The sequence below is a fragment of the Stegodyphus dumicola genome, chromosome 4 (genome assembly GCF_044657685.1).
Source record: "Stegodyphus dumicola isolate Sdum_Otavi_A_Nest chromosome 4, ASM4465768v1".
NCBI classification, from domain to species: Eukaryota; Metazoa; Arthropoda; class Arachnida; order Araneae; family Eresidae; genus Stegodyphus; species Stegodyphus dumicola.
The window spans coordinates 14211175-14238856 of NC_140771.1; the positions used below are offsets into that span (position 1 = coordinate 14211175).

Consider the following 27682-nt stretch of genomic DNA (forward strand, 5'->3'; position numbering starts at 1 on the left):
TCCTAATATAATATAACTTTTCGTATCATTATGAATTTAAGATATCGTCTCACTAGTTTATTTAACAAATAATGTTATGGGATGCGTAATCATTTTGCTAACACGACATAATAAGCAACATCTGGCAACACCATAAAAGTGTTGACAACGTGATATAGTAAAAGGTAGCGGTCTTCCAAGTAAGTAATTTTTTAACATATGTGTAGATCATTTCAGGTTATTACAGTTTATTTTTAGTATATTTGATATATGCATATATTCACTGTACCTTACTACATCTCCGAAGTACGTGTGAACTTTAAAATCATCTCGTTCTCTTTGAAACTTGCTTAATGACTGACGTGTATTAACGGATATTAGATTTGTATCTTGCAGAAATTTTTATGAATTATATTTCTGATTGAAATAATTTTTTCCTATTTCATTGCCATCTCTAGTAAGAAATATTTCATTGAAATTACGAATTATGTGTACTATATTTAGAATAAGTGTATGTGCAGTTGTTTTTTAACGGGCTCCCATGTTGAAAGTTAGTAGCAAATAGTGAAGTTATTGAGAAAAACTGGTGGTTTCTGTCTTTCCAGATAAGAATTGCATAAAAATTGACAGCCTGTGTAAGGCTGATTATCATTTACATCTAAAATAATTAAATGTTTTAACAGTCCAGAAATAAACCATGCCATATTCCAGATCCCTGATATACCATATTAGCACAGTTTGCCTAATGCATTGTTTAATATGAAATTCGTTGCTTTAATAGCTCTTTTCATATGTAAGAGTAATAATAAAAAATGAAATTCTTTCGAGTACTGTAATGATTTGTTTTAGAGCCTGTGGAATTATTTTATTACAACTTCTATTGGAAAGATCCAAAAGTACTAAAATCATACAGTAAATACTAATATATAAGGCTTTATATTGAAGCTTCAGGACTTCTCAGCAGTCTGTTGATTTCTTGCTGCGACCAGTAACATAAAGTGTGCCATTATTATTAAGCAGAATAATATCATGCCTTAATATATGCATAAATTTGCTTTCTGTGATGAGATGCAGTATTTTTTTGCTGACCTATATTTTTGTATTTGTCTGCATTAGCCACTTTATAGTAATAACCCCCAAGGAAACTGTGATTAGAAAAAAATGTCATCATGAACTTGCTGATATTTTTCACAGGATAAACTTTTTTGTAGTGGTTCTAATGTTTAGTATTTCCCTAGCATGCACATGTTTTCATCTCTGGCAATGATATAACATGTCTTTTTCTTGAAATTGCATTATGTAAAGTGTTTCAATACCATATCCATATAGTTCTGTTTCTGTGCTGATATTAGATCCTTTCAAATTCACTAAGTGTTCTAGTATTCAGATATTAGTAAATGATAATGCTTACTGACTTCTGTTACCTATAATGGTAAGAAGTTACAAATTTTTAGAGCATTCATATCTTTGCAAATGTTTAGTACAGTAGTATTAGTATAAAACAGAAAATATATTGAATATTGCCACATTAGTCTCTTTTTTATTTGAAATTCCTTCCACTTTGGATTTTAGGTTGATCTTTACATTATGGTAACTTGGCGTTTTTTTTGGCGAAAATTTGGCGACCAACTCTCCTACAGCAACCCTCTATTTTTTTTTTCCCCGCCGCCATTTTGTCTTCACGAAGTAAAGACATGTTTCTTTTCTTTTTATCTACTGAACACTTCTTCCAACAATCTACTAGCCGAATTACACTTATGCTAGAAATTTTACCTAACAAAACTGCTTAATCATGACAAATATTCACTGCAAAATTGGGAAAAAGTGCACAATACCATACTCCTTACGCGTTTTTCAAAATAACACATACACATAAACCATGTACACGCCGACTTATTTTTACTTAAAAAAAATCCCAGAATTGCACAAAAATGGCATTGCGCACACTCTTCATATCCATGTACACTCCTTTTTTCTCATAAATTAGAAAAATTTCACGAAAATGCATGACAATTTTCTGAATCTTTAAACCCGTTAAAAAGAACATATATGAAATTACCTAATAACGAAAAAGTATATACCCTTTCCAAATATGAACATTTCCATGTATAAAATAAATAAAATATCCAAAAACTTTTACCTCTAAATTATCTATTATATTATAAACGTCACCAACGAATTCATACCGCAAACATTACAAATACTTAGTGTCAAATATTTAAATTATTTCCATGCACGTTTACTTCAACTAAAACATATACCAAATTCCTACAAACATAAAATTCACAAAATAACTATCATTTAATTAAAATATAATTAAATTCAAAAACACTACTTAAAATATAAATGAGCACATACATTAAATTAATAAAAATTACCTTACAATCCTAATTACTTTAAACTAAATCATTGCTAATAACAATTTTCCCAATAATACCAAATTCCTTTACTTCCACCTTACATTTAGAACAATGCATAAAAATAATATCCTCAAATAATTAAAAATACTAACTTAAATAATCTTCTTCAGAATCTTGATTACGTGTCCGATAAACTTTTCTTTAGTTACGGCCATGGAATTCAAAAATTCACGAACACTGTTTCACACAACACAGAATAAACCAAATACAAAATTTCCAGATTTTTTCCCGATTTCCCCCCCCCCTTTTCCGATTCAAGAACCGTAATTCGTCCATTAATATCACATGACATATCCCATGATCTCTCATTTTCCTCACACAAAATAATGCGTAATCGGAACTGAGTACTGCTCACATTATTACCTTTATCGCATCCAAAATGTCGCCAAACTACCAGTTACCATATTGTAAAGATCAACCGGATTTTATTACTGGTAAGAATGCACAGCATATTGTGTACTGGTACATGTATAATAACACAGAAATTTTTTTGTTCATATATAAAATAATGCAAATATTCATTATCATCTATAAGTTATTCATTTTTGGATTTAAAATCTTTTTAAAGCCTTATCTACTTATGAGTTATTTATATTTAAATCTTCATTTTAATAGTGTACCAATAGAAAAAATTATTTGATTATAATATATAATTAAATATTGAGAGAATTCTGATTACACATTATTTTCCATCTGCCTGAAATTCTGTTTGCATAGCTTATGTTGTAGTGGTCAGCAGCACTTCTTGTTGCTGTAATATTCTTCACCAGTCGGTGGAATTTCTGTACAAATGAAATCCTTTCCTCTAACAAATACCTCATTTTCAACACTTTTCATACAGAATCTGCTGCTCATCTAGTCACCAATAACACTCCTTGTAAGTCAAAACATCAATCCCTTCTGCAGATACTTATTTCTATGATTTGCAGACATCAAAACTGGAAAGAACATTAGAAGAGACATGGAGCACCATCTGTTGGAATATTTTTGAACTAAAAACAAAAAACTCTGGGAGGAAAAATTAATACCCTGTCACATGAATTTGGTGCAAGTTTTTTTTTAACTTAACCGTTTTCCTGTTATAAATTTTTTAAAACCATTAGTCTTTTTTAGGACACCAGGTAAATATAGCAATATTGTTAATTTATACTTTGTTTAATCAAAGAAAAGGGTAGTTTATCGAAAATCTATCAAATGAAACCGTAGATGATTATGGTGTGACATCACTGATGCTAAACCGTGCTGCTTGGAACAGTTTCGTGGTCACTAGGTAGTACAAAATTAACAGATTTAATTAAAGGTTTTTGTTATAAAGTAAGCATTCTGAATTCAGGAGATATTTATAATGTGAATTTAGGTTTAAGTTGACATAAACTTGTTGTATTTTGTAAATTCTGCATTCTTAAAACAGGCTATAATTTGCCAGTGTATTATTCCAGAATGTTTGTTACTTTGAATATTTTCCTGTTTGTGCTGTGCCATTTTGGAGGAAATGCTCATCAGCAACCTTATCAACCTCCACCACAGCAAGCATACCAACAGCAAGTGCCCCAACATGCTCATCCACAGGCGGGGGCCCATGCATCACAAGGTGCTGCACATGCTGTACAAGGACAAGGTCAGCCAAACTTATTAAGAGACAAAACTCATGTTCAAGACAGAGAGTGAGTATTTAAATAATTTTTATATTCATTTTCTTAATATTTTATCGATAACTTGTTTTCGTTTTTGTAGTATTTTAAATATTATTAGTAATACTTATCTTATTTATTGCATTTTATAAGGCATATTAAAGAACATTTACAAGGTGTAGTTAATCAGCCTGATGTTAGCAAAATGACAGAAGAAGAACTTCAGTTTCATTACTTTAAAATGCATGATAATGATGACAATAACAAACTTGATGGATGTGAGCTTATAAAATCTGTTCTTCACTGGCATGGTAAGTTTATTTAAGAGGGATTAATACTCCTTTCTCGTGTCGATTTTTAATAACAGGTGGCGTTACGAATGTTGAGCAATAAAGAGTCAAATTTGTAAGACTACCTACAGTCTGCTTACAATGGCAACAACACTTTCCTTCCTCTGTACTTGTTTGATGGGAAAGTGAGTAAGACATAAAATACTTAAACACATCCCCTCAGTTGAACAAAAGACCTGCTGTCATTTCTTCCGTCTGTGACTCGAACACTGCAGAGTATATTTTGACTAGTAATAGAACTTTTCCATGTTTGTGTTGAAAGATATCTGTGAGATATAGAAGTCACAGTACTTTTTTGCAAAATTTGTTCATGACGCTTTGATCACCTTTTTAATGTTGCATAATGTTTTGTAATTTGCCGTTATTCTGCGGAAGAAAACGGTTTTAAAAAATACCAAATTTTAAGCATTTCGGTCATTTCATCGGTACATAAAGATTATATATAAATGATTTTATACTTGACGATATGTGTATATAAATATAGCGTACACATAATATTATAAATATGTGAAAGTCTAAAATACAGAGCTTTATGTATAGTTTTTGCTTACATTATAAAATTGTATAACACTCCTATCCTATTTTTTAATTCAAAGGTGGATAAATCATTATCAAATCTTTCTAGTACATGGAGAAATAGTCTGTGTATCTATACACGTATCCATAGTAAAAATGACTATTCTTGATGGAATATCTTTGGCAGCAATATCAAGATGTAACGGAAATTAGAAATCGATTACATGAAATCTAACATGCATTTTATTACAAAAACACTAGCAGGGCATATATTATTTGATTTAGTGTGAAAATAATTTAGGGCACATTATCTGAGTTCTGCTTTGAATGAAAATTACATGAAGTGTTAACGATCATAAAGTGTAAAGTTAACGATGAATGATCAGTTTGAAGACTCCACTTGATACTGAAATGCATAAAATCAAATTTCACTGCTGTGTACCGAGTTTATAAAGTACAACAGATAACTGAAGGGGTATCAGGTTTATAAAGTACAGCTGATAATACATAATTAGGGGGAAGAAATTCGAAAATTATGAAATTCAGTATAATATTTTAGTAAAGTAAAATGATCTATATTATATATACATACGGAAAAGATGATATATAACATATATATTGTCTTTTCCGGATGTAACTCTGGTTACGTACTGAGTGGTCTTCCTGTAGAGATGCATTTAAATTTACTGTGTATAAATCTGTTTCATTGTCGAGGAACAAATGGGAAATACAGTATTGAAAATTGAAATTTTAGCATTAGTAAGTTTTATATAAAGATAGAAAATAGATTGACTAATCAGAATATATTTATACATAATGTATAAATAAGTGTAGTGAATACTTTTTAGCAATCACCTTTCTAGGATGGCCACTTTTAAAAATAACCAGTATTGTTGAGAACATAAACGTCGGTATGATCTAAGCCAAAGCCTAAAACTATCTGGAACACTGAATTATCGTCTCGGAAAGGTTTGGTTTATGTTATTATGGCGAAAATTAAAATTAGATTAATTAACTTTTGCTAGAAGTTTCCAGAGCAAATTTATTATGTGCACTTCACCTTAAGTTTAATTTTGAATGGGCCATAGTTTAAAGTCATTTGTTTGTTAAATAATTACTTTAAATTTATATTTCCATTTTGATGGGGTAAAAATATGTAATGAGATTGTTAAGTACATTAGTTCTGGGCCAGCTGTAAGCATAAGTAATATAGGCCTAGGGAGCAAATTTTTGGAGGATGCCAGCCAAGTTATTCTCTTAGGTGACATCTATATAAAAATGTCACTGTGAATGTTAATAAGTTTAACTCTTAGAAAACCGAAGCCTTCATTAACCTGTATACTTGAAATATTGAAGCGCTGAAAATGCCCTTTGGGATTCACAGCAGCTTCTTCCCCTCCCCATCTATTAACACACAAAGAGGTGTGGATATTTCAAATAAGTCCTTTTAGGACAAGCCGTCTGCAATAAACAGATATAGTCACAACTCGTTAATCCGGACTCGTCGGGACTTTGGCGATTCCGGATTATAGATCATCAGTTTAAATCTGGTAAGATGGCATGCAGAAATTATAAAATTAAAAATATGAAACCGTAATTTATGAAATAAAGAACAATTATGATCTAAAGGGTATCAAAATTTACAAAAAAAATTAATATTTATTTGTTTACTTTATTAAACATTTCTTTCAATGTAAGTTGTTTCGTTTTTTATGTCATAATACATTCTCTTTAATTCTATAAACAGACATAATTTCTTGTTCAGTTACAAAGTTCCGCTGTTCAAGTCCTATAATTGCTGTGTCCAGAATACCGACTAATTTGTCAATCGAAATTTTTTCGTTTTCAATAACCTCTGTTACTTTCTTCGCTATCGGAAGCGAATTAGAATGACAAGGAATTTGATTTAAATCATATCAAAGACGGAGTACATCGAGATGAAATAATACATTTAGTAAGGAATTATAAGCCAAATAAAATAAAAACATCTGCCCTGAAGATAAGGATAGTGCTGACAGATCAACTTCCAATTCATTGCGCGCCGCCCGCGTCGTTAAAGATAAACAAACGTTAAAGTTTAGATAAACAAAGGATGTGCCTTTATCCATTTTTTGCAGCAATTCCACTTTTTTTAATGGACTCCGAAACATACTTTCGCTTTGTAGATCCTTTACATATTAGTAAATATATATCAGAAATTCTATTTGACATAATCGAAAGTTCAAGCTTACTTTTATAAAATTGCTCTAACAGTCTGCAAAAAATAATAAGCCGGATCCAATTCGAAGATTAAGGAACAACGCAATCTGCAACATTAATTAGATAATTTTAGCTTAGCTTATACCGTCCGTTATACATTAAACGCGTATTCGTAAACGTATTTTGCGCACACGCATATTCGCAGACGTAAGACCTTTACGTCTGCGAATCGATTGGTCAATGGATTATAGATCATTATAGCCCGGAGTATGGGTGTCCGAATTAACGACTTTTGACTGTATAATGCATTTGGGGAAACTGCACCTGCTGCTGCATACCAAGGGGGGAGGGAAGACAACATCGCAATTCCAGCCGATTCAGGTGGTCGTCTTCATTTGAATGAAAGGCTGTCTCAGCCGTTTTGGTCTTGAAAAGATTTATTTATACCAGGCATCAATTTTAATAATTGGTTGGGGCATTGAAAATGCCAAAACCAGGCTTTCATTAGGTAGTATTTCATAATTTATAAACATTTTATTAAAATTTGTTGTTACAAAACTTGTTGTTTTAATAAATGATTACTTTAAGGAATTATTTTATTTTTTAGTTGAAGAAAGCAATGCTTTAGGAGCCAATGCCCCTCCACAAGGCACTACAAAAATATTTCAAGACTCAGAGCTTGCCCTTATGATCGACCCTATCTTAGATATGGATGACAGAAACAAAGATGGATTTATAGACTATCCTGAATTTGTTGCTGCTCAAAAATCTAGAGGATTTTAATATTGAGTGACTGACTATTATCTTGAAAGTGTTGTGACAATTTTGAACAGTATGTGTTCAAAAAGTATTTTATTTGTATTAGTTATACCACTGTATTAGATTTTAATGTTTACACCTTATAGATCTGATATTTCAAACTACTTATTTTTATTTGGGGGTCACGATTTATTTTTATTATCTTTTACATTCCAGAACATAAAATGCTTTTACTGAATGTGGATAAAAAATATTTTATTTTAAAAAATGTTGTCTTCTTTTTATTTCTATCTTTTTATTACATTTTTTTTTCCCCTACTATTTCAGTGAGGTCATTTTATTCTTCCTCCGTAGTCCTAAACCAAAAATAAAATTGTTGCTGACCATGTGATATCTTCCTACCCCATTAATATAAATCAGCATAACAAAGTGAACTTTTTTAAAAAAAGGAAGTACTACCTAATATTTTCTGACAATTTTTTTTAATTTCTATTTAATTCATGCAGTTAATTTAAAAAAAAAAAAAAGGTTTTAGGAATATAAACCCTTTTCATAATACACCTTTCATAACCCCTCATAATACACCTTTTCACTGGTCTGTTAGCAGCATTATCATTTTTCACTTAGCTGCATTGAATATGAAACATATTACTAATAAAATTCTACAACCAAAAAAAAAAAAAAAAAATATGCATCTTTCTTTGTCTTTCTCTCTTTTTCCTCCCTACTAGTCTATGTTTTTAATATATTTCTTAATAATACTTTTATAATATTCAGTTTTTTATATTTTTACAGTAAAAATATGTAGGAATAAATTCTTAAAAAAAAGGCTTTTGTATTGAGTTTTATGAGTTAAAAGACATTTTGGCTTTATTAGAGGGCACCATTACATATTTTTATTTAAAAAGAAAAGCCAAATGTTTATATCATTTTCTGTTTGTTTGTATTTCAACAGAAATAATTTCACAGAATTTGAAATCTTGATAATTCCTACTTAATTTTTGTCTCTAGAAGTTTATTTTAATGAAATTTGTTTTTCCTAATGAGTTTTCTAATGCCTTTTATCCTATTCGAAACCACTTTGACACTTTTCAAGTGACATGTTAAGAATCTATAAATCATCATAAAATTTTTCTCTAGAAAATGTATTTAATTATAATTGTTATATTCCTGTATCAACCATGATTTCATATTTTATTTTGAAATAAGATATTAACATTATATGAAAAGAAAGCACCTTCCCTCAAAATTACCACAATACATGATAAAAGTATGAATTTTTTCCCTGCATTAAGATTTATTTTTATAAATTCAAACTCTTAATTATAATAGAATCGAATTAAATATCTTCAGACTCATTTTTCATAAGATCCTACTGAAAATTTTATATACAAGATTGCATATAAGATGAATGGTACATTTGATAGCTCTTGTAAATTTAGAAGTTTCTTCAAATAAATTAATCTGTAGAAACTGTAATTAGTAATTAAAAACCAAAACACAGATGAATATGAAAGGGTTTGTGATCCAAATTATATTTTTTCATAATAGCCAAAGATGCATGAATTTTGACTTTTTAAAAATATGTTAAACACTTGATATTTTGTATTAGCACCATTTAGTCTTTAATTTATCCACACAGCTGGGAAATTGCTCTCCATGATGCATGAATTCTTATTTACCTTCCAAATTTAAACATTAAGTTTCTTAATAGACTAATCTTGAATTGAAATGCAGAATTTTTTACATTTTGCTGACATTCATAATAATCTCTAAAATTTTCTTATAAACAATTTGCATTTTATTTAAATGAGTCTGAAGTAGTAACTTTTTTAATGATTCTTAAGTAGTACTTAAAAATAGCATGTGATTGCAGTAAGCCGATAAATTTGCACAATGCATTTGTTAATGCGTGGTAGTACAGATGATTAAGATTTGTTCATTGTATTTACCTCAGTATATATTTCTGTGGTAAGATTTGGATAAAAATAATGTACATATTTATATTCCCTTTCTAATTTATTTCTCCAGTGAAAACATTAATTATTGACTTTCTGAATAAATAATGTGAAATAACATTTTCAAAAATATACTAGTTTTTGTGAATGTAACCAAATTCAAAAAGACTGTCACCTCTTAAAAATTTAAGCACTATATTAAATACATTCTGATTACTATGGATTTTTTTTTCAAAAGTGGAGAAAATTGGCTTCAAATTTAATAGATTATCAAATTCCTCATAATTAAAATTATTCTTTTGTGAATATTCTTTCCATCAGAGAATGTTTGGATTCTGTTTGAAATTAGGTGAACAAGTTCAAATGCAATTAAAATAAGTTTATGCAAGTATCATTTTCATTAGAAAAGGTTTGAATTCTGTTTGAAAATAGGTAAAAGTATTGATATGATTCATGCATGTTAGGATATATCAGATGTTTTAAATGAATCATTCCTAGATAAAATGTTTTTGAAAGATCTAAATAATAATTATTTTAAAATGCAAATGATATATGTCATTTGCATTTCAAATAATATATGTCATTTCCATTTCAAATGATATATGTCATTTGCATTTTGAGATTTTTGTTTTATTTATGTTTTCCATAATAAATGAATCTAATAAACATTATTTCAACACATTTTTAATTTCTAAATGCTATACATAAGTATTTATAACTTATTTTAGATAAAATAGTTCTAAAATATAATAAATAGATCAGAATACATATCATAGAATATATTTGAAGAAAGTCTTGGTAACTACTGTTATAAAATATGAAACATCCTGATTAACTCTTTTCGTAATTATGCCTGTAATTAGTTTTGATTTTGAGTACAGTAAAAATGTTTCCTGCTGAAGGTTAATTGGTAAAATAATGCTTGAGTTTGAAAATATGAATGATTTATTACTTACCTCGCATTTCAAGCTTTGAATTGTATATATTTTACTATACATATTATACAGACATTTGTAATATTCAGTGATAATTACACACATATATAAATATTCGGTGACAAAACTTACAATTCGAAATTTCTGTAGTTCATTATAAACATTAAATGAATTGACAATATGGAATTACTATTTCTTATAATAGCTTCATAATTATTTTTAAAAAAATATTTGCTGTGGAAATTGTTAAAAAATGTACATCCCCCAAAAAGCAGAGATATTTGCAGTACTATTATTTTTTGAACTGCAACAATGAGAAGCAAAATATTTCTCACGTTCTTGTATTTTACGTTTCCATGGTGCAAAAAAAGTATTAAAATGAAATATGAACTGTTACTTTAAAATATTTTAAAACAGATGATATTACAAATGAAAGTTTTATTATGTCAACCAAAAATTCTTTTTTTGGGAGGCATTTTCCAGACATTGCATTTTAGGATTGTTCTCGCAACCAAGCTCTTTAATCTCTGTCACTTGAAATGGCACACTGCATTGATTTTCATGGTAAAGCCTATTTTGTGGAATTATTGGACCATTAATCTCTGTCACCGAAAGTGTGAAACTGCACTGATTTTCATGACAAAACCCATTTTGTGGAATGATTTGGCCATTTTCTTGAGCTTTATAGATGTCTTTTGTTTTTTTAATGAGAGGCATTTCTTCACTTCGTATCAAATTTTCTTTCATTTGTTGCCACTTGTGTTCTTGCTTTTTCTTTTGTGAATGAGGCTCATAAAAGTGGACTACAAGACAGATCACAGCCTGTAAAATAGATGTATTAATTATTTAAGCAATACAAAGCCCAGTTTTAATACTAACATAATTAATAATAGTAGTTACTCTGACAGTCTGAGAAATTCTGATTCAGAATACTCAACCTAGATGAAGAGGATATTTACTGCTAAGTGAGTAACTCTTTCTTTCATTCAGTTAGCTTGCTGACAAAATTTAGACTGCATTTTCATGATTTACACGTGTGACGATGAATTTAAAACTTGACCTAAGATTAAAGTGACGATAATGTCAAAGTCTTTATAGGTATTCTGTTGAGAATTTTACCTTTCTTCTATGTTTTTCATTTTGATTTTTTTTTTAAATCTAAGAAACTGTAATTTTAATTAATGTACCTATTTTATGAGCATGCTGTTTTACTGTTTAATTTTAAAGATAAATTAAAAGAAAGCTTAGAAATAATATTATTTGTAATCATTGAGAATGTTATTAATCAAGTTCAAAAGCAAGGCAGATATTTTTGTATTTTGGATTATATTTTATTTGCATGTTAAATTCTAATTAAACATTTTCTTACAACTTTTTCAAACTTTCAGTTTAAATGTGTAAATGGTATAATATAGGATGTTTAGTTTTATAATAAATTTGATGTTCTTTATGTTCAGCGAGAGGACACCACACTAAGAAAAATAAAAGCTAAAATAAGTACATCCAAAAATTTTCGGTATAAGATCCGCACTAAATTCCTCTTGTAAATATAGTTCTTAATGAATATACATTAGTGTGCAGAACTTAAGCAAATTCATTCTACAATATATAAATATGAAATTAGTGAAAAAGAAAACTAGGTAGAAAGGTGATGCATATGCAAATATCACCAGCATGACTTCAGACGGTACACAAAACGAAGAGTCAGCACACGCAGTGCAAGGCAACTTAAGAAAGGAAGGTGTATTTCAGGACTTTTTCTGCTAGTGAAAGTGAGATTGTACTTGGATTATGGCTACAAGAAAACATCAGGACGTATTTTCATGTGGTAGAATGATTGGCAAGCATGTAGAGGTTCATAGTTTGATTTCTATGGCCCAAGAGTTTGGAACTGATAAAAGTGTTTTTTCATGAACTTGGAAAGCCTTCCAAAGACAAATGTTAAAAATAAAAAAGATTGGTGGTGGTCGGCCTAGGAAAACAGTAGTGGCTGATGACTGTTTTATCGCCCTGCAGGCAAAACCAGACAGCAGGCAACATTGCCGAGCAGTTGTGCACAGCAACCGAACTTCAGTTGTCTTGTTCACGATGCCAGACGACTTCATAAAGGTGGCCTATTACCCTGTTGAGCGCTGCATATACCATTGACAGCAGCCTATCGGTGGCACTGTGCGTGATGTAGAGAACACATAGACTGGACACCTCATCAATGGGGTCACGTACTTTTTACCGATGAGATTTGTTTCAGTCTGCCATATGATTCTTGGCACCGGTTGATATGGAGAGAGGCAGGGATACGTTTTCATCCCACTAAAAATTAGAGAAAGAGGCCGTTGGATCCTGGCATACTTGCATGGGGAGGCATTATGGTAAACAGATGGACAGATCTCCACATTTTTGACAAAATTTCACTTAGCATAGATCGTTACTGTTGTGAGGTTATTAATGGAAGTTAAAAAAATACTCTGAACTTGTATTAAATAACAAGATGATGATGGATGAAAACTTATTACTGGCACAATTTCATTTAAATATTAATTTAATTCATTGTGATGTATAAAACATGTATCATTAAGTATACAATGTAACACTATTTTATACAGGAAGAATATAATTTTGCTTACCAAGAAAAGAAAGATTCCTGCATACAGTGTCGTAGACGGTCGCATACCCAGATTTTCAGTCATCATACCAGTAGTGACACCTCCCAAAAGATTACTGAAAGATGATATGCATTGCAGATATTTTATATGGACTTAAGTTTGAATAGACTTTATGTCAGAAATGTAAAAGATATGTATAATTTTCTTACCCAAGTGGTATGGAGAAAGACACTAAAGTCGATACAAGACTGTAAGTTCGGAAATCTTCTGGGAGACCTGATTGCCTGAAATGGTTTTCACCATATTTTTATATTGTAGTAATATCTCAAAAAAATTTTTATATATTAGAGTTCTTAAAGCTTGCATATTTTTTATCACACTTTTATCACTTTTATCTTTTTATTTATAAAACTATATCTGAGTAATGTTTCAAAGCTCCAAATATCTGGAATAACTACGTTCTTAAATCTGTTTGCCAGGTTACATGACTTAACATGGGAAAGCAAACACAGAAGGGTTTACGGTAAACAGTAGCACTGAAATCAGATTCATTGCGGATTATAAGAATATCAAGGAAAGGAAAGGCATTGTCAAATTTACTTTCAAAAGTGAACTGGATTGCTGGATCAATCAAATTTATAATAGATAAAATCTGTATAAATCTTTTTTATTGCCATCAAAAAGCCCGAAAGTGTCATGTACATAGCGAAAGGAGAGATGAAAAGATAGTTTCTCAAATTATTTGACCTCAAGTACATGTAAATGTCAGCAGGTACAGAACTAAGGGAATTACCCATAGCTAATACTTCAATTTGGCGATAATATTAATTTTGGAGAAAACAAAGTAAGTTAGACTCAAAGAGACTTTAATACCTTGAGCCCAGCACCGGTCCCCTGAACTTTCCGTGTGGCCTCCCTGGGGTGCGGCACTGGAATTTTTTGGCCATCGTCGGCCCCTGGGGACCGGCACCGGAATTTTCGTTTGTCTGCCGTCGGTCAGCGGGACCGACAGTATTAACATTCGCAACCACGAACTTTGTCACGCACAGTCAGGGCTTGTATGTCGGTAGCTGACAAAGCTCACCAACAGATAAGCTCTACTCAGTGCATGATGTCGCAGATCACCCTGCAACATTGCACCGCTTGATCGCACATGCCGGCTGAATGGAAAGGACAGCAAATTCGGCGCCTGGCTCAACGTATTAGTAAGAGGAATTAATTCTTCAATTTCAATATGTGTGAAATGGAATTCTTGAAGCCTAGTTTCAAGACACTTGCCCTCGACTGGAACTGGTAAACTGTGATTTAACTCATTGAAGGGCGGTGATTGCCTACAGTAACCACCTTTTCTACTGAATGTCTTACTCACTCATGTGAGTGGTTTTCAAGACTGACCATTTCTGAAGTTCCCTTGTAGCTCAATAGATAGCAATCAAGAAACATAAGCCAGTAGTTGATGCAACAATTCATCTTCAAGAAAATAAGCATTAACCATCGAAGACAACATCACGATGATGTGCAATCTGCAGCACCAAGAAAAGGCCTGTAAGAACAGTGTGGGAATGCAGCTCATGCTAAGTTGCACTCTGCTTGAAAAAGAAAAACTGTTTCCATGGGTACCGTACAGACTAATTTGTAGGGATGTGTTCTGTGGGCGATGCTCACTGACACTAACCACCAGAAGTGGTCATTTTTTTTCCACGCGCCTTGAACAAAATATGCGTAATTGTCGCAAATAATTTCATTGTAACACCTGATATAGTAAATAAAACAAGAGTCTTACTGAAAATGTTAATTGCCATTTCCTGCCCCTCAAAGAGTTAACATCAAAAGAAACCCTAACAGAGTGCAGGATGAAATATCTTTAAGTTTATCAACAACTTCAAAAGAATTGTTTAGTGTGAGTATTGTTAGAAAGTAAAGGAGAAAATATAGAAACTAAATATTTGGCCAAATGATGTGATGCCTTCCTAAGTTAAAAACTATAGGTCGGAAAGAACACAAAACCTTGCATAGTTAGCAATATGTGGAATGAGTGACTTTTTAAACTGAGTTGGGGGTATATGAGAAGATTTAACAGCTGTATTAACTTTTGTGAGGTCAGAAGCTGAAGGATCTTCAGGGATCGACCAGAATGGGCTTTTGTTTATCAGTTCCGCAACTCCAACAATGTGTGTCCATCTCAACAATATGTTTACCCTTATCAGCTTTAGAAGTTATATAATGTTAGGATCTGAATGAATTTCACATAAGGCCTTTCTTTCCTTTTGGTTAAGATTCGATGGGAACGATTGGTTATTAAAATTCACCTTATGAAAAATTTGATGGCGTATTGTATCTTTTTGTGTTTCTGAAATTTTAGAGAATTTAAAAGTTTTTTCAGTTGAAGCTATGATTTGAGGAACTGAAGGAAAAGTGTTCATGTTACATTTTAATATTTTCATCTGTTCTTTCGAAAGATTTACATTAGAGATATTAACAATGGGATTAGTTATTTTGTAAATAACTAGACGACTGGGGTGTGAGCTTTTGGAATTTAAAAACAAGGACTTTTTTATGGCGCTGATAAGCAGCTTTGGTTCTAGACCAAGATTTGGGAACAAGGATGACAAATTTAAAGTAGAATTGCGAATTTTTAAATGAAGGTAATATAATTCATATTCACTTTTAGGCAAATGTTTGCGTGTGTTTCTTATAATATAACGAAGAAGTGACAATTTCAATTTATGCATAACTTTTGAAACGTAAACAGAAGATTTAAGATTACATTTGACTTGTATAAAATTGGGAATGATAATCTGATGTTCAAAAATTCCATACGCGTAATGTGTAACTTACAAAATCCTTTCCTGTCTGTTGACATATTCCGAAAGAGAAGCAATCATGAAATAGTGGTAAACACAAAAATATATATAAAAGAGAAAGAGCGAGACGGTTGAAATAATGTAAAATAAAAAAATTGTTAAAACGAAAAACTGAAGAAAACAATACACTACAGAACGAAAAACACTACTATTTAAAACAAAAATTAATAAATTTGCCCAAGAAAATATAATCGGAGAAAAATATAAACCAAAAGAGAAACTCATCAGCTTTCGAAAATGACAAAATCCAACAATCACGGGGAATGGCGATCTAAAAAATAAAATGGCGCAAGTGAGCAAATGATCCAGACTAATTGAACTTTCTCGGAAATGCCGGTTGTTAGGAAAAATTAAGAAAACAGAAAAACATGCCAAAGTAAAATATAAAATTAGGCTGATTTTGCAAATTACGAAAATGATTATGAATTGTATGTAACGTTATGCAAGAAAGTTTGGAAATTCCTATCGTGAAAGCTCAACATCTGAAGTGATTTTTCTGAATTTCAGTTTAAGTAATAAAAGAAATATGATTTTAGTGTCAGGTTTTGTTTTCTTGAATATCAGTTGTGTAGATATTAACAAAATAGAATCATCATTATTATATTATAAAAGCAATATGGTAATAAACATGAATATGAATATTTTTTAAAGACTGTAATGAACAGATATAGTAAAAAACAATTACTTTGCTGCTTTGAGTGCGGCAGAATAGGAACAGGAAATGAGAGGACCAGCACCAAGTCCTTTCAAAAGCAGGCCTGCTACAATCAGTCCAACTTTCCTGCAAAACAGTATTAAGCGGTTAATTTATAAATATGCACTGAATAATTAGGCATTAGGGAGGAAATACATGGTACTTAACATATTAACACAACCAACTGACGTAGTCTGGCTATATTTTTACAGGAAAAAATAGTAAAATTTGCAAAAATTATTTACTATGTACATATATATTTAACGTTTTGATTGTATTAATTTCGAAAATCAATCAATAAAAACGGTTTTTGTTTCTTTTATACTGGTGGAAATTTCGTGGTAACCACTTTAAAGAATAGATTCAAAGCAATTATTCTGTTTAAAGATTTTATGGCAAAATACTGCATTATGGTAAAACATTTACTGCAGTTTTTTCCATCGCAAAAAAAAAACATCTCAAAGCACACAGTTTAAAAATTAATTTTAAGATAAAAAATAACATGATATAGCGGTAGAAACGTTGAAATTTGAAATCTATGTTACAGGCAATGTATGAAGGTTTGGATTTTTGTTTGACATTTAATGCCATTTATTAAACACGAATGAATGGTCCGATGTTACAGCGTGCTTTTTACGCAAATTCGTTTCATAAAAATAGTGACTGTGTGACTTTAGTCGATACTGGAACAATGAAAACTCAGATGAAATGTATGAAAAGCCATTACACAGTCCGAAAAATTTTTTAAAACGATAGAGGAAATGCCCGAGCTACAGCTCACTACACATGCTTGTTCAAAACATTTTCTGATGCAATAGTTCCCTAGATTTCCGTTCACCAGTGGCCAAGCAGTAAAATCGCTGAACACTGATAGTTTCGACATGGGTTCGTTTACAGATGAACTGGCTGGCTGTATGGGCTTTTTCGCGGATTCCGCCATGTGTAACATGTATACGAGCTAGTTTCCCTTAGAAAGTCTTCCACTAAAGTACCATTCCGCTTAGGCAGATAGTCCTAGTGTGGTGCTTTGCCATAATGAACTAAACCATCAATCCTAGGTTTCCAGAAATTAGCTTTTTGTAGCAGGATGGGGGTACAAGTCATACTACTACTCATGTGCCCATGTCTACTTTAAGAGTACTCTTCCCCGACGGACTAATATTGAAACATGGTGATATCCCTTGGCCTACAAGATCTCCAGATTTGACAGCATGTGACTTTCTTCTGAGGTTTCTGAAGAGCAGTGCGTTCATCGATAGACCGCAAACCAAACCAGAATTAAAAAGAATATCAGACAATAAATTCACGGATTCAATCTGTCCCCTGTTTCGTCGAGTGATGGTAATGTTAAAAATGTGTATACAGAAATGACTCTTACTTGAACGGCTTTATTTTTCAAAAGTAAAATGACATACTTTACTCAAATCAAATCTGTAAAATAATTCTGACAATAAATGTTTCATAAAAAAGTTGGCTATTTCAAATTTCCCGATTCACTGGCAGACCCTGTATTTATCGCTCTACGTAAACCCAACAGTTGCCGAGACACTGGCAGTTCGGTTCTCACCTTACGGACTGTTCTCTCGTGTTTTACCATAACAAAAGAGCCATCACTCTCAGTGAAATAAGCTACAAAATTTTTGCATTCAGTAGAATACTATATTAAGCAATTTATGTGATAAATAAAATAAGGAAATGTGTAATTTGTTTCATTTGAATATAGTATGTTAGAATAAGACAAACTTTATAAAATGTGTTTATGTTTTAACTGTTTTCAGATAACTTGTGTTTATTTGAACAAAAAATTAAGCTACTTTTTTTCGTCTAGCTGTAATATATGAGACTGTCTGCAATCTCTACTACTCGTAAATTATGTAACCCGGTGCCTCCTCGCTATGCTTTTTTATGGTTTTCTCCCTGGCGCTTCAACGGGAAAAATTCTAGATGTTTCTCTGCTAATAAATTCCACCGCCCGGGGCAACCACACTGATTGTATCGGCTCTAATGCCGGGCCTGGCACTAGAGCTCTCGTGCTTGCTTAGATCTTTTCACACGCCTACATTATACATGCTCCATATATGCTCATGTCTCTACCAGGCATTGGGGCCCACAAACGGGCGAGCGGTAAAGTCACTGAACACTGGTAGTTCGGTCCGAGGTTCGAATTCCGCAAATGGGCTGTCTGCATGGGCGTTTTCATGGTTTTCCCCATGTGTAACGTGTTTGCCTTAGACAGTCCTCCACGAAGGTGTTCCTTCCCTTAGGCAGATAGCCCAAGTGTGTTTTGCCATAATTAAATAAACCAAACCAAACCTACCAGACATTGAGGGATGTTCTGATTGGTCTTACACTCTTCTGCCTCCTAATCTTTTAATTTTTACATAGCAGTTTCTCTACTTCATCTTTAATTCCTACACCCGTCTATTCGGTATTTTTTAAAGTACTTAGAATTATCTTATTTCTTCGGGAAATAAGATAATTCTCTGGTGATCATTGTTTTACATTTTAAATATCTCTAAAACCAAAATGTGCCATGGAGTCTTATGGTTAACATTTGATGGAATATTAGATTTTAAATTAATTTTAAGTTTAAGTTTTTTATTATTTTTCTATGCTTTGCATGGGATTATCTTTAAGTAACTAACCATCTGTGGATCAGTAACATTCTGAGACTTGCAGCAGAAGTAATTTAAGCGATTTTTAGCGTAGTAAATTTAAGCGATATTAAGGAGAAGAAAAAACTTTTGGTTTACGCAAATTAAAACAATGCTAATGTAACTAACTGAACCCTTTTCGATATTTTTAAAATTACGCCGTCAACGCTAAAAGCGCTAAAGAAATCAAGATTATAAGCAGGGGTTACGAAAATAACCTATCACTGCGATGACCTGCATCATCGCCGATGTAGACCATCGGCGATGATGCAGGTCATCGCAGCTGGCACAGTATTTAATTTTAAACGAAAATTCTTAGCAAAATATGGAATTTTTTGTAAAAGCATTATTGCTATTTTACGTTGAGGAAACTGGTATGCATGCCAACATTACTTAGGATAAATAACAGGACGGTTGATTAGCTAAATATTATGCGGAAGAGAACATTGAAACGTTTCGTAAATTACCTAATATTTGGTGCATGTCTTTGTAAACATCTGTCCGAATAAACCAAAAATAAAATCGTACATAAACTGACTGTTGTTATTGTATTACCTTAGAAGCCAAACAACAAAAAATCAGCGTTATATTTTCAAATTTTCACAGGACTAGTTTCGATGGTTTTACCGAACCATCATCCTCAGCTGCAAAAGCGTAAATGAACGAGGTAAGATATAATGATTAGATAAGACAGCAAAGCCTGGACAGGAGATAAGCTACTGGCGCCATCTGTTGATGAAACCAAAATTAAAACATAATTTCTTTAAAGGCTGAAGGCAAAGATGAATTGGAATTAGGATCGTTAACTAGAATAGAAATATTTTTTTAATGTGAAATGCCTCTAGAAAATCCAGTTCACCAATGGGAGATGTTTTTTGAATAATTTTGGCAGCTAAAAAATTGAAAGTGCGATTTTCGGACCAACAATGTTAGGCAACAGAAGACTTCTGTGTTTCCTTTTTTCTAACCTATGCATCATGTTTTTTAACTCTAAATTTTAAGGCTTTGTTAACCTGTTGTTATTGTATTGTGACTTATCTCACTTGCCTGACAGTGATATCAGAACAAGTCCACGAAATTCATCGTGGCAAGGAGAGAAAGACTGCACGTGTCGTTGGCAAAAGCCTTGAGCACCATCCAGGTGGCAGTACGACCTCGCTTATTTCCACCCCCATTTCAAAGGAGAGCAACCCGAGGGGATTGGTCCGAGGGTCTATCATCACTCTTCACCCCACCGTTAACCTCTCGAGAGGACTTTCGACTCGCCGCATACTTAGAGTGCCCCCATGTCGCGCAGACACTATACATTTATAAACTTCCATGTCTTCTCCGGGATTCAAACCCAGGCACTTCAGTAAAACAGTAGGCTTCCCTAACCACTATAATGTCTGGGCGGCACTTAATGACTTGATAGTGGAATGGATAATAAATTACTACCTTCGCCGTTTCATCAACACACCGTTTAAGAATAACCTTCATATCGCTTAAATAGCAAGGATGTGAATACTGGCTCTTGATAGGTAACATATCCAGTACACGTTCTTAATAATTTCGAAGGTGCTGGTACTAAAATTTGTAGAATGAGTTTCAGAATTTTGGAAACTAATCCTATAAAGAACTACGCAACGTTCTAAGAAAATTTGCAGTCATAACTTGACGGCTTAGAAGTATCATGGTAATTGTAATGTGGATTAGACTAATATTGCTTAAGGTTCTGATAATCTGCGGTTCTCGTGGTTCTGATAATAATTCGAAAAAAGTAATAAATAATAAAATTATTGATAAATAGGTGCTATTTTTATAAATGTTATTACATTATAGCAAAAGTCTTTATTAGGTATATTTTAGCATTTTATTTTATTTATTTGATTTTCGTTAAAATCTGTATAAAACAAGCAGGTTCTTGGTAAAGTTTGCAAAACTATTTAATGGCCGGGCTGCTGGTAGAAATGTTAAAGGTTATGTCTCGCAACTGACAGCATCTCCAAATGGAAGGAATACGATAAATTCAAGAGAAAAAGACCTATATGCATCGGAACATAACTGTGGACTTTGTAAGTGCTTATTTAATGAAAGATTTTTAAACTTAGTAATTTTTTATGCGGGACGGCGAGAATTATTACTTACGGTTTCATTTCAAGAAATGATCCAGGTCCGATGAAAATGAAGGACAAAGCCATGATTAAGCAACCACCACTTTCCAGCAGAAATTCACCACCCTGTAGATAAAGAGATATTACTCATTTCAACAAATCTGTAATTAAATAGCTTTAGTTGGCAGTTTGTCTGCTATAAATAAAAGTATTAAATAATCCGTTTTAATTCAGTGTTTGATTTATGTAGTATTTCTAAAATTAATAACAGCGTAGGTAAAGCAATTTAAACTTAAAACAAAATTATGGACAAGAATTTTGTAGAGTATTTGCTTGTAATCAAAATCGTAAAGACAACCTTGTATTTAGCGTAAGTATATTGAAACACTCGTTTCAATATACTTACGATAAATACAAGGTTGTTTTTACGATTTTGATTGTCACATTAGCGTGTTTCTTTTCTAGTCTATTTGCTTGTAACTAAATGTAACTTGTGGCACATCCTTCAATAGACGGGCAAGGAACTTACTGCTATGTCTAAGATAATACAGAACTTAAGAAGGGTGCAAAAGACCATTTTATTTAAAACTAAGTAAGATGAACAGGAGGCACGCCTAATATTTACAAATCTGCCATCATTTATGGCGTAAACCCAAAAGCAGATTTTAAAAATGAAACTAAATCGAAGTATTTATTAACCAAAAGCTACACAGAGCAATTTAAAAGCGGAAATTGGCTCTTAAGTCTGCACCGCGGTAACAGAACTATCGGCAAGAATAAAGCAATTCCATAGACAAGGATAATAGCAGCTAACAACATAGCCTTCAGCAGGCAGAATACTCTCAGTCTAAAAATTTTAAACTTCACTTAAATATAGGCAAGTTAACTTTTGAGCTTTTATTATTTTTGCTTTGCCGCGAAGTAACGGAATTGATTGAATGAGAAATATATTTCTAATGAAATTCGAAAAAATAAGTGTTTCATATTAATAGAAAATACTGTCTCCAGTCTGTTTCGGACGGAGCAGAATGTTTAAGAGTAGCGCATGGGCATTAGGTAAGCAGCGCTAAATCGTCTGTGAAAAACTGTTCATATTTTATTTGTTTAATTTCTTTTATGCATCGTTTTAGATTTATTATATTTGAATAGAACATGTGGCAACGATTAGCTAATTGTTCATTCTGAGTTATAAAATGAATGTGATGTACGCTGTTAAATGAACTTAACGCTAGAGTATCGCTATGGTAAGTAAATATAGTGAATTTTAAACAGCGCGCGCTATCGAGGAAGAAGTAGATTTAATTCAATTCAATAAGTCTAAATGAAATGCATGAAAAAATGCGTGTAATTTAATATTCCATGTCATTAAGGAAGTCATGTAGTGTACACATCAGGTTTTTTTTTTTTTTTTTTTTTTTTTTTTTTTTTTACATGTTTTCTAAATAACGTAGCGTTGTTCCTGTCCTCAGATTCAACGTAATTATATGATGCTTCACAGGTAACGTAGCAGTATTTTCTGTTCTGAAATAATGAAAATTCCAAGCATTGCTACAACGTAACAATTCTCATGTCTGATTTCTCATGTTTAACTATGTTCTCTTACTATCTAATTTAAAACGTAATGATTGGATCTCCCCGACCATGCACAGGTTTGCGAAAATAGTCTTCAAGACAGCCATCACAATCCGACAGAGGGTTACAAGATATATACATGCCATCAGAGCCTCTTCTTTCTATCCTGAATGGGAACGCGGTTATTTTAAAAAAAAGTATGAATAAACTGTGTGGATTAACTGAGAGATGTCCCTTCGAATTCAGCCATGCTCAATTTTCCTCTTTTCATAGATTTGATTAAGAGCATATTCAAATTCAGTTTCAAATTGTTTTCTTGTGTTTATTATAAAAAGAATAGTGTTACTGTATCATACAGAATATTCTAACATATTAAATAATGGCGAAAGATCTGACGAAAGATAAGGAATAGAATGCTTTATATTCTGAAAATATTAGTGGAAAACCATGCATATAGCTAAAGCTCCTTTCTTCTGGTTTATCTTTGGATTTAAAATCAAAAGTACCAAACTAAAAAATTTGAAGTACTTCGAACATTAAAGGGATAGAAAGAGAACTTTTCATTTATTAACTTTTCATTTAATAACATTGTTTTATGTTTATAACAGAAGAGAAACACGTTAAAGTGAAACATAAAATTAGCAAAGCAACAATCTGTGTTTTGCATAGATTTTCTTAAGAACTCAATCGATTTCAAGGTCCAGCAGGTACAAGTCCTTCTTCCTCAGGAGCAAACTGCTCTTCTGCATTTCTTTGCTCCTGATGAAGAATGACATATACCTGTTTTCATTGAGTTCGTGACTAAATCTACAACAAACAACATCTACATCTAAAGACAAGCACAAAGTTGTTGCTTTGCTAATTTTATACTTTATATTTGGTCAATACGTTATTAGAGACATGGTAAGAAAGAAAAATATAATTAGAAAATAAGAATGTTAAAAAAAATTAACACACTACTGCAGTTTATAATATCTAATGCTTTTTTTGAAGACAAAATATTTGCATAAGTTATCACTGTGTTATTGGAGTGGCAGCTAATGACCGCTGAACCACTGATTCTTTCCTGTTGAAAGCCTTTCAAACACCGAGCTCGTTACATGCATCTTTTCCCAGCGTCAAGCCTACATACACAATCCAGTTTACATTAAAAAGTTCCGAACGGAAGTATCACTCTCTTAGGCAGTTAGACATTACTTGCTTTGCTCTCTTTAATTAAAGAGACTAATTGAAACAATATTTTAATAAATTTATATGTATTTACTATATATATTTTTTATCGGAAAATATTTATTTCTTATTCAAAAAGAACAATTGTAGATAAAAAAACGGATGTACTCAATCAGTATACTTTAATAAAAGCTATTGCCAGTACTTTAAAAGTACACTCTGCAAAGAAATTAAGGGAGTTTTCATATTTGGTCTACGATCTCCAGAACTACTGGGCAGATTTTAATAAAATTTGGTGTGAACATAGGTTGATATAATACAAACAAAATAAACATTCAACAATTATAATAGACACACATGTTCGTGTGTAACACTCATAGGAGTCTGAAGGTCTGAAACAGCGGTTGCAGAAGACACAAAAGAAATGGGTTAATAGGGGGTATGGTCCCCTCTTACAGCCATACAGGCTTCACAACGTGATGTCATACTGGAAATAAGGCAGTTTATCTGCCAGTAGCAAGTGGTCCCACTCATTCAGCAACGCTGTTTTCAGTTCCTGGGTTGTTCTCGGAGGGGAGTTGAGAGTCTCAACTGCCCTCCCCAGAGCTTCCCAGACATGCTCTATAGGCTTGAGGTCTGGTGACCTGGCTGGCGAATCCATCCAGTGAATATCCTCACTCTCGAGAAATTAGTCGACCAGAGGAGCTCTATGTGGCCTCGCGTTATCGTCCTGTAAGATGAACTCGGAGCCTACTGCACCCCGAAAAGGCGAACATAGGACTCAAAGACCTCATCCCTATACCTCACACCAGTCACAGAGCCTCTGTCAAAGACTTGGAGAGGTGTGCGGCCATCCAACATGATGCCTGCCCAGACCATTGCACCGCCACCGCCATAATTGTTGGTTTCGCGGACATTGGAGGGTAGGTAGCGGGTCCCTGGCTCTCTCCATGTGAAAGTACGGCGAGAATCGGTGTTTAGGCTAAACCGGGACACGTCGATGAACAGAACGGTCGCCCATTGCTCCTTACTCCAATCACTATGCTGCCTGCACCATGCTAATTGGACTCTTCTGTCCGTAGACATGAGCGAGACGCAAACAGCCGGTCTTCTGGCAAACAACCCTCTCTCATTCAGTCTTTTTGCAAAAGTTACCCTTGTTACACGGGTTCCTGTGGCTGCATACAGGTCACGAGAGAGCTGAGAAGCTGTAGCCCCTCTGTTGTGCCTTACTAAAATGGACAAATAGCGATCTCCTCTGGCATCGTGGCTCTTGGACGACCTTTGCCAGGCTTTCTCTCGATGTATCCAGTATCCTGGATCTGTTTTCATAGGTTACACACGACGCTGTGCGTTAAATTGAACCCTCTGCATATCTGGACTTGCGACTGACCTGCCTCTAGCTTTCCCACAATTCACCACCTTATTCCATCATCTAAGCGTTTATGGGTACTCATTCTTACTGTTTCGATGTGAACTTAACCGATTGCTACAAGATAACACCAAGAAATTCGCCGAGGTGTGCTAGCGATCGCAATTCGTTATACCCTCCACGCGCTTATAAAGCCTGTTTTTCTGCTGGCTCCGTCTACACACACGTGTATGCTTACGTATTTGCCGTACAAAATTTGCATTTTTATCTAAAAATAGTGGTTTTTCCTTCAGTTCAGTTCTTTTCATGTAATTCGATAAAATATGCAAATTTTCTTAATTTATTTCACCAGTGTAGATAAAACTAAATCTTAAATAAATGGTGGTTTGATTACATGTGTGTGTAAGATATAACAAAATACGATGGCTGCTTTAAAAAAAGATTGGCCAACTCAAAATTAACTATTCTAGATTTTATGTTCTCCCCCTAAATTCATCTGTTCTCTCAAATCGAGATCTTTGCATGTTACATAACGCTGCTCGAAAAAAGGGAACTAAAACCCAAAATTAACCAACCACAGATTAGCCGTACTTATCCACCTAATCTAGAACTGCGTAGTCCATCTCTCTTTCGCCTCTTCTGCCTGCTGACAGTGTGACGCTCAGCTTCTGCTAGCTATTCGCTATTATTTAAAATGTAATTGCATATTTAAATTTATGGAATGCGTTTAGCACAATCTTCTACCAGTTATAAAGATATGTGCTAAGAAATTCGTCATCCAAAAATAAATTATGTTTAATTATTAAGGTGGTCGTGCTTCTTCTAAAATTCCATTCGGATCACTCCACTACGTCGCAGTTTCCAATCATCTACGCAGCAGTATTTTCGGCCATGAACGTGAATTGTTTTTAATCTCCCGCCAAAAGTATACACACAAACCACCATTAATGTAAGATATAGTCTTAAATCAAACCACCATTAATATAAGATATAGTTTTAGGACTAATTTAGGATTGCAGATTTACATGTTTTCCCCCCTATATGTATTTCAAATTGAAACTAAAGATTTGAATTTGAAGGTTTTTCTTCTATATATATATTTTTTTTTCATTGTAACGATTATCAAAAAGCGTCTGATACTTTTTTTTTTTTTAATTTATCGCATTACATTTGTTTTCTGCTAATTATTTGAAATGAATTATACAAATTATATTTTCAAAAGCGTTTCTTAATTTTTAAAGACCAGCATTCATATAAAACGTAGACTGCAGTAGGTTATAAAACAATATCTTACAGAATTATAAAGTTTAAGATATTTTATAGATATATGCAATTAGCGAAAATAAATGTATACCATCTTATCACCGATTTTTCCTGCAAGTGGTGAACTTAATCCATATGATAGGAATAAGCACAAATATATTGAACCCACAATCATAGGAGTTAACTGAAACTGAAAAATAAATGCATAAAATAAAATAACAATATAAAAATAATATTCATAAAATTCAGGTGAATAACCTGATAAATGAAATACAACATACCAACATTTTTACTACAAACACACTATTAACATTTATATGCAACTCATTTCAGAGTTCCATTTTTGAAAAAATTCGCTTTATGTAACACTTATCTTTTAAAACTAATACCGGTTAAGTGGCTTTCACTCTTTTCATATTTTATAAAATTTTTGTTACTTTTTTTAAATTTAAAGGTAAGCTTCTAGTCTTTTTACTTTTCTTTTGCATACGTATGGTGAATTATTTAACTTTCATATACGTATTCGTTAGTTACAATGGCTTATTTTCGTTTTACGAGGAATAAATACATTTGCGATCTAAATATCTAAGAAAGGAAAGCCGGCGATACTTTTTAGCACCTCATTACGCAGCTTTAAGTAAAGAACAATC

The 27682-nt window shown here is 32.6% G+C and overlaps 2 protein-coding genes across 3 annotated transcripts in view; one reads left to right on the top strand and one right to left on the bottom strand.

Annotated features, from left to right (window-relative positions):
- The first annotated feature begins 42 nt into the window (after positions 1-42).
- Positions 43-11570, top strand: LOC146997478 (multiple coagulation factor deficiency protein 2 homolog). 2 transcript variants are annotated; one of them, XM_085814581.1, is made up of 4 exons: positions 43-179; positions 3826-4063; positions 4184-4341; positions 7703-11570. In XM_085814581.1, coding segments are annotated over exons 1-4 (573 nt in total). In that variant the 5' UTR covers positions 43-178; the 3' UTR covers positions 7879-11570. The 2 variants fall into 2 exon arrangements, with proteins under 2 accessions (XP_085670707.1, XP_085670708.1); XM_085814582.1 differs by having other exon boundaries at positions 44-179; positions 3839-4063.
- LOC118198696 (MFS-type transporter SLC18B1-like) overlaps positions 10477-27682 on the bottom strand; it is a 62261-nt gene continuing 45055 nt past the window's right edge. Inside the window, exons 8-13 of the mRNA XM_085814580.1 lie at positions 27124-27222; positions 21690-21781; positions 16900-16995; positions 13560-13634; positions 13372-13465; positions 10477-11569 (exon numbers count right to left, since the gene is read on the bottom strand). Of these exons, the coding sequence (XP_085670706.1) occupies positions 11189-11569; positions 13372-13465; positions 13560-13634; positions 16900-16995; positions 21690-21781; positions 27124-27222 (837 nt within the window). The 3' untranslated portion in view covers positions 10477-11188. The remainder of the gene's footprint in view (positions 11570-13371; positions 13466-13559; positions 13635-16899; positions 16996-21689; positions 21782-27123; positions 27223-27682) is intronic.